Raw genomic sequence first — 8882 nt, 5'->3', positions numbered from 1 at the left:
CTGAACTCTGCGCCTGGGATTCATGTTCATCCCCCTGACTTTCATGGGCCTAATCGCAGGCCTGTGTGAAAGGCCCTGATCCTACAGAACCTGTCAGACAGATCAGTGGCTGGGGAGCCCTGAGCGCGCCCTATAGCGCCGGCCTTGCCTCTTCTACCGCCCTGGGGGTTGGGCAGGGCCCAGGGGACAGAGGAGAGAGGGGATGCGGCCCGCCACATATCCACACTGATTTTCTCCACCACTTCCAGGCTGGTTAGCATAGTCGAGACCTCCCTCCCGCAGTCTCTATGGTACTTCCCCGACCAGCCTCCACGTCTTCCGTAATCTCTATGGTGCTTTCCCCTCTAGGTCTTCTCTGGGTTTCCTCTTCCGCCATCTCAATGGTGCGTGCCGCTCCCCGGCTCCGGCCGGTGATTGGCTGGGAGGCCAGTTCTCGCGAGACGAGAGTTGTGCGCAGAGTCCCGGCTGAGCGAGGCGGCGGAGTGGGGTTTGGGTCCGCGCACCGGAGCCGGCAGCAGTGGCTCTTTGGGTAAGATGGCGCCTGTTGGCCCTTTCCTCGCCTGGGGCGATGAGCCTCGGGCCCTGGCTCGGGGGAAGGGCGCGGAGCCTGGGGGTGGGAGCGTTAGGGCCCGGCCAGGCGGGTTAGAGCCCGGCCAGGGCAGAGGCTGAGGAGGGGTTTGGGGGCCCTGGGGTGTTAGGTGGCGGCAGAAGCGGTCCCCACAGAGCTCAGGAGGCCGGGCCTCTGAGGGGCGCGCGCTTGGTAGGGCCGAAGGAGCCTTCAGTGTCTCGGAGGTGGTACCGTAAAGCCCCGTACCGAGCCTGCCCCCCGAGACCCCGGCCGGCTCACGGCCCCTCGTGAGGTGTGGGGGATAAGGCCTGGCCAGCCTGTGTGAGAAACGGGCTGCGTGCCCCCTCGGAGAGGGTGATTCGGTGCATGGTATGGGTATGGAGGGGCGAGTGTGTACGGTGCCGTCTGTTGTATGTATATGGGCTGGGGGGCTGTATGCTGGGTGTGGGTGAGGTAGGGTGGGGGCGATGTGTATGGGTCGGTTTCTGTTACAGTGGCTGATCTCAAAAAAAAAAAAAAAAAAAAAAAGCGTTCAGTTCTCCGATAACTTTGTTTAGCCAACAATCTTCATTGAACCAGCAAAGAAGGTATTAATAACCAAGCTGGTCCCACAGTTCTTATAGGCAAGTTAGACTTAACTTTTCTTTCACCTGCTGGTATTTGTGCCAAGTAAGATACTTTTCATTCCTTATAGTGAAAATCCAGCATGAGTTATGCAGAAAAACCTGATGAAATCACAAAAGATGAATGGATGGAAAAACTCAATAACTTGCACATCCAAAGAGCTGATATGAATCGCCTGATCATGAACTATCTTGTTACAGGTAACAGTGAGCAATGGATGCTAGTATTACATTTAGTAGGTTGGTCTCTTTTTAGATCATTTGCCATTTATTTTAATCAATAAAATTCATTCTTACTAGAATGAGCTATTAAATGGTTGATACTAATAGATATCACCATTGCCTATATTTTCTGTGATTTCTAGAAAACATTTTCTAGAATTCACAGAAAATATAGTTGATAATTTAATAAAAATAGTTTATAAGTTGGGTAAAGGAAAAACTAGTTCAGTACTGCCTTTGTAGCGAATCACCCACACTCTGTTAGCAACATGTTATTTTTGCTAAGTAAAACATTGGAGAACCAGACTTTGTTGACTTTGATTATATAGCCTCTACAGATTTTACCCAATATATATCTTCTGTCTGTTTTAATCTTTGCTTTTCTGCTAAAAAGATATTTCCCTTATGGCATTTCTGGTTTGGAACAGCGTTACCTATAACTGCACAGAGCTTAATATCACATCTTTTATTATGCTATTTTCTTTAAATTGGAAATGTGTGATGGCTTCTACTAATGTAATCTGGACTGCATTGAACAAGCTGTGTCCACTCTTTTTTCATCATAAAGCAGGAGAAATTATCAGAAAACAACTTCAACTAATTTGGTTGAAAGATCAGACTAATTATGAGGCAATATATACTCAGAACAGCTCAGGAAGACCAGAATACTTAACGTGCTCGGCATCCAGAAATTGCAATTTAAGAGTCACCAGAAACCCTTCAGAAATTGTCCTTTGGCGATGTACATTAATTTTCATGGCCAGGTGCACCATAGTGGAGATGGTCATATTCATCAAGCATGCACCTGAGCAATGGGAAATGCACTAGAGTGACCATGTCAAGTCTGTCATAAATTGTTTGTGTATATGTATGAAAGTAGAGTGTCTGTATAGTTCTGTGACTCTTTTTTTTTCTGATGAAAAGAGCCTTCATGTGGTATGCAGACGGGAGTTCAGACTCTCTCATGTTTATGCTAATTATAAAATGGGTAAAACTATTTAAACACCAGACGAATGCAATTTTTTGCTATCATCTTTCCTGCAAAAGAATAACCATGTCCAAATATACCAGACAACACAGTCCCAATCATGGGGTCAATGCTAAACTTGAATCCTTCCTAGTAAAATTTTGTTTTATATCCTCTTTCACTTTGCATTCAGTTAAATATAGACTTTTATACTATATTTATCTATATAGGAACTTGATGAATTTAGAGAGAATTAAAAGTGAAGTCTTTCTAGAATTATGCAACTTATTTAAATCAGCCTTTCGGAGAAACTTGTAAGTTCATATATTTTTAATCATGCATATGTATTTACAAAAATGCCTGCTTCATGGAAAAGATTCCAAATAGGATCGCTTGGACATCTTGGTATATTCTCTTAACTTGGTTTATTAAATAGAAATTCAGAAAACAACATGTTCAGACAGCAAGGGTCCATAGCATGGAATGTCAATAGCCACATCATATGGCTTTACTCCAGGTGTCTAAAAGCTCCACAGGGTTATTACTGATCTGGTGCAGCCCAGCCAGTCTATAACCATGCAGTGTCCCCCTCCTGACCTCAAATCTGATTTTAAAGGCTCCATGTGCAGGGACTTTATCTGTGTGACTGTGTGACCAAAAAGTGCTGATGATGACTTCAGTCCTCTCCAAGCCAGTTCTCAATAATACATCCCTATTACTGAGAAAATCAAACCATCTTATGCCCAGGAGTTCCTTTTAGCAACATATATGAAATGTCTCCAGCCTCCTAAGGTCTTGTTTAAGCAACATCTATGTTTCAGATCCATATAAGACAATTGGAAGTATACAGGTTTGATAAATCTGTACTACTGTATATAGCTTATTAAATAGAATTCAGATGTGAAATGTGTTTATATTTCAGAGGGTTTTAAAGAGGCAGCAGAGAAGTTTCGGATGGAGTCTGGAATTGAGCCCAGTGTTGATCTAGAGACTCTGGATGAAAGGATAAAAATTCGAGAAATGATACTGAAAGGACAGATTCAGGAAGCCATTGCATTGATAAATAGTCTCCATCCGGAATTGTTAGATACAAACCGATACCTTTACTTTCACTTGCAGGTAAGACCCAGTGATTAGTTTGTATCTGGAATTGTTTGGAGACTGAAGAAAGGATGTAATTGCAAGCATTCACTGACGTGGTGTGGGATGTGATTTTAACTGTCTATTTCTTATGTTATGGCATGGAATGCAGTAGCGTTTTAAAGAGTGTTTTTAGTTTGTATTTATTAATATATACAACATAACCATATTCATCTTACCTATGATTTATAAACTCCCAAATTGCTGATGGTTAGTCATGTCTTCTGGAAGCAGTTACAAAGTTTCTTTAAAACCTATCTTCCAGGTTTTAAATGGCTCCAAAATCAATTGAAAAATAGGATTAAATATACTACTGTTAGTCCAACAAGAATGTATTTGTGAATTTTAATACTGACAAAATACTGATTTAATACAGCTTTGCAACTTAATTTGTAGGAGAAGAAATGAAATACCTAGAGCCTAACACATTAAACATCACTTACACCTCTATTGACTAACCTTGCTTTGTTCTTACGTATATAGCAGCAGCATTTGATTGAACTGATTCGGCAGCGTGAGACAGAGGCAGCCCTGGAATTTGCTCAGACTCAACTGGCAGAACAAGGAGAGGAGAGCAGAGAATGCTTGACAGAAATGGAGCGCACGCTGGCATTGCTTGCCTTTGATAATCCTGAAGAATCACCATTTGGAGACTTGCTCAACATGATGCAGAGACAGAAGGTAATGAATGCTCAAATGAAAGCTCTTTCCACTTTTGTTTATCCTTGGGGACAGCTAATATTACAATAGTTTGTACATAATTACTAAATATTTATGAACTGGTATGGAGAACAGAAGTATTTCTAAAGCTGAGACTTCTGTTATAACAGCAATATTTTTAGAACACGCAAGAACTTTTGTAATGTAAAACATCCCCCATTTGTGAAACTATGGGCTTGCTTTGTCCATCTTTTGATACAGTATAACTACTGCAGTTTCCTCTTTTATGCTCCTCAAACTTCAAGGTGTTCAGAATGATGCTGCTAGTGCTGCCGTCTTGCTCTAGGAAACAGGAGCATTTTTTCTTTTTACTGGCTTTCTATCCACTTCTGAGTGCAAATCAGAATTGCTCTTAGTTTTGTTTTTGTTTAATATTACTTGGATTTGCTCATTTTGACCTTTGTTTTTCCACCTGTGTTCCTCAACTGCTGCCACTATCCCTTCTGTTTGTTTTTTAAATCTGGAACTCCTTTTTATAGTTAGATATAGGTAACACAGCATAACTTTAATTGCTGCTTGATTTTGCCTAGACTAAAAACTAACAGATTGGGGTAGATCCTAGAAGCATCAGAACAGTGCTTCCTATATGCAAGGGTTTTGAGAAGCTAAAATGGCTTAATTTCATCTTGCTGTTTCTCCTCCCACACCCTTCCTTCCTAATTCGGGAGCTGCTAATAGAATATGAAAGGTAAACTTGTGCTTTCTGGTGTTGTGCATTAGAATTGCCCTATGTAGGGAAGGTAAGGCAGTTGTAGACTTCCTTATGGGATGGATATCAAGGGAACTATGTTCTCTCCTACAGTATTTTTTATAGAATTGTTTAATTTTCTATTCTGGGGAAAAATGGCTGTTATTGCACAAACTGGTAGTGGAACTTCAGAGCAGAATTTTTATCTTGAACTTTGGAGAGGCAAAAAAACCCACAGTGAGGTAATTTTCTGTGTGGTTAATTTGCTCTAACTTGTGCTGGTCGCTCCACCACCAGGATCCCTGTGGCACATTGATTTCTGGTCTTACCTACTCATCCTCACCCTTGAACTTCCTTTGTGGTGGGTGGGCCAGGAGGGGCTGGCATGGTAGCCTTATGCCAGTTGAGCAATCCTCAGCTGCTGCCTTAAGGCAGACTTAACACCTTGTGGCACTGCTGTAATGGTGTGGGAGAGGGTTTAAAAGGCCAAATCCTCAACTCCTCTTACTTGTTTTCAGTGTAATGTGAGACCAGTCAGGTGTTTAAGCTCTGCTTTTTCTAACTTGTACTCAGAGGAATTCATAAACTCTGCAAGACATTCTCCTTCAGTTAATATATATGATCACTACTCTAAGTTCAATATTTCTTTTCCAGGTATGGAGCGAAGTTAACCAAGCTGTTCTAGACTATGAAAATCGCGAGTCAACACCCAAGTTGGCTAAATTACTGAAACTACTTCTGTGGGCTCAGAATGAACTGGACCAGAAGAAAGTAAAATATCCCAAAATGACAGACCTCAGCAAGGGGACAATTGAGGAACCCAAGTAAATTGTGTGCAGATGGACACCAAGAAATCTTAGTACTGCACAGTATACATTTATATCAGTCTGTGACTGAAATATTTTTACTACAGTACAGAACTCAACAATTCAGATTTTTTTCAACGAACATCTTATTTAAACAGAGAAAAGTCCCTTTTAAATGCTGAGAAAACAGCATTGAAAGGCGCTGCATCTCTTTGAAAGTCTGATTTAGGCTATGCACTATCATACATTTTAAAAAAATCCAATTAGACAGGAAAGAAAATAATGGCATTTTAAAAAGTACAGTGCTCAAGGTTTCTAATTGGCTACTGATGCTTAGTTTAGTGGCCAGTGAGTTAAATGGGGTTAACTATTCAGTTAAGTTTAACTCTCTCTCATTTGAAATGTATATAGATCAGTGAATATTTTCTACCTTATGTTAAGTTATAGCAAAATATGCATTTCCCCTTAAAACTAACAACTGGTCAAGTTTTCATCTAAAAATTTCTTACTGTACGGCCAATCTTTTGCATAGGAAATAGTGTATAAACTTGTAAATCATAATTTAAGGACTTTTTTTTTCCTCGTTTCTGACTCTGGTGCTTTATTTATATGGTGAGAGCTATGTTCACAGTGGATCAATGACCCATCTTTTCACAAGTAGTATTGCTGGAAATAAAAGTTTCTTTTTAATTTCAAGAATGACCAAATGGCCTCCTGAAATAAGACATTAAATCATATATTTAAGTAGGGTTTTGTTTTTGATTATTCAGGGATTTTTTTTCCTTATGTTAAACTTCCACCTCTAGTCACTGCAGTGATGCCAGCTGGTTACTATACCTTTAATGGCCACTTGGCTTGGTTAGCTGAAGTCTCCTCGGTGATACGGGGGAAGGCGAGAATCATAGACCTTTTTTGCGCAAGTGTCCACCCTTACGCAGGGTCTGCCTTTGTGGAATAGCTTGCGGGATTTGGGGGTGGGTGGCATAGTTTGTAGTGTGCTAGTGGTAACCATTCTTTTGGCATGTTATGCCTTGGATGAATCGAGCAGTGACATTACAAAACCCTTTTCCATAATCCCAGTGACTTCATATCTTTCTGAAGAGATGCGGTTCATCTTCAGAGCTGTACTGTTGTTTGTTGGCTGTTCCACTCGTGTTAGAAACATTATAATGCTTACATACGAGGCCCTGATTTTCTTGGTCACCGAACTGTAATTTGGGTGTAGGATGTTTTGCTGGATGTATGACTTAATCTTTCATTACTTCATACAGGTATATCTCATAGTATTATGTACTGACCTTTGCCAAATTGAGATCTAGATCTTTAAAACCCATACGCTGAGTATTACGAAACTGCTGAACAAAGACCAATTTGGTGGAGGAAATAGCGTAGTATCACAGTGCACTGGCAATTTACACTCTACCCATCAGATACTGTGGATATCCTAGTCTGGTAGCTATTACCCTGTAAATTGAAACTACTTAATTTTCTGGAATACTTACACATTAAACTGTAAAAGCTTTGCAGAGACACAACTTAGAGAATAACAAAACCTGTTACTGATTGCATTACTATGAACACTGTTTACTTGTGTGTAGCTATTTTCTGGGGGAGACAGTTGTCTCCTAAGAAGCTATAGAGATACCTCAGTGCCAAGATTAGGCTAGGTGATGGATATAAAACACAAGACTGATCTGTCCCATTTTACTACTGATGGTTTTATTTGACATCCTAAGGCTTTCACCATACGCAACTCTTGTAATTCATACAAAACTAATGAACTTTCATTGGCCACCACCTGCAATAATGAGCTGGTTTTATTTCACCCTCGTTGGTTATTCTAACAATTTACCTGAACTGAGAAGATAAATACTGTTTTCAGTCAGTTGCTGTTTTTAAAAAAGTATAATATTTTAATTTGAAATCTATATGGTTAGTGTAATTTTGTTTAATAACAAACTGCAGAAATTAAACTCTGTTTGCTCTGATTCCTTCATGAACAACTGATCAACTTTTCCTCCAGTCTGATACTTTTTGTGCTGATCCTCATCTGAAGCTTTTCCAGGAGGAAGTGGAAAGTGGTGCATTTTTGTGGCATGACTAGCATTTTTCTCTGTGAGAAATGCGATATTACAGACCTGGTTGAAGAGTTCACCATACTTTTAGAATGCTGCATTAATTCCATATAGTCTTTGGGCGAAGTGCATAGATTGCTTATTTTTTTTCCATTAAAAATAACGTTTTCTAAGAGGTTGAAATATAACATTTTAGTAAAGGATTATTTGAGTTTGTTTATTAATATACCACATTGATAAGCAGCTTTAATCTGTAAAGTCTTTAACTGCAAGAAAATATTCAAAAGCTATGCATTTTACAGAAAGCATAAAGATAGTCATAATGGTACTTTTAGGGATCTTTATATTAGTGTATATAATTTGCATATACAAATATAATATATATACTCTGAAATATTCTTGAATGGTAGGGGCTGTGAACATAACTTATGGAAATACTGTGCACAGTAAACGCAGACCTGAGTACATGAATGAATTTTTGTCATGCATGAGAAATGTCTTATTTGGTGACTACTAATTATTGGATTTTGTTATATCCATCATTGTTAGATAACCACTTTAACAAGTAACATTAAATACCACTTTGATCAGTTTGCTGTTAGTGTAAATATATTGTTTTGTTCCACTTCACATAACAAAATGGTACGAAGATAGATTTCTTTGCGTATGAATGATACGGCAGCACCTAACTATGATCTGTTCTAAGCTCACTGGTGGCAAACCAATATAGTAAATGTGTGGTACGCTATTCATATCCCTACCACATCCTTTCTTTTGTTGAAAGAAGATTTGCTTTATTAGTGATGTGAACACAGTCAGGATGTAAAATATTCTGCTTTGTAAAGATATCTTAACTGTATTTGATTGGATATAAACTTCCCATATTTTCATGGTTACCTACTTAATTGTTTCTGCCTCTTGGCTGTTCCCATTATTCCATTTTGCCAATCAAATATGAAAGATAAACTTTTGCTTGCTGCTGCTGTTCAATAGTTTTCTATGATGGAGGAGCAAAGAGTGGAACTACATAGGGGTGAAGTACTGAAAAAACTCTTCTACCCCAGAGAATACTG

At 39.5% G+C, this 8882-nt stretch overlaps 1 protein-coding gene across 1 annotated transcript; it reads left to right on the top strand.

Annotated features, from left to right (window-relative positions):
* The first annotated feature begins 351 nt into the window (after positions 1–351).
* Positions 352–8399, top strand: GID8 (GID complex subunit 8 homolog). Its single transcript, XM_007059807.4, has 5 exons — positions 352–529; positions 1263–1392; positions 3303–3499; positions 4004–4201; positions 5583–8399. The coding sequence occupies exons 2-5, from the start codon at positions 1275–1277 to the stop codon at positions 5754–5756; spliced, it is 687 nt and encodes a 228-aa protein (XP_007059869.1). The 5' UTR covers positions 352–529; positions 1263–1274; the 3' UTR covers positions 5757–8399.
* Positions 8400–8882: the final 483 nt, after the last annotated feature.

The sequence above is a fragment of the Chelonia mydas genome, chromosome 13 (assembly GCF_015237465.2).
Source record: "Chelonia mydas isolate rCheMyd1 chromosome 13, rCheMyd1.pri.v2, whole genome shotgun sequence".
NCBI lineage: Eukaryota > Metazoa > Chordata > Testudines > Cheloniidae > Chelonia > Chelonia mydas.
Note: the sequence above shows the minus strand (reverse complement) of the source record. Positions and strands in the feature narration are given on the sequence as shown.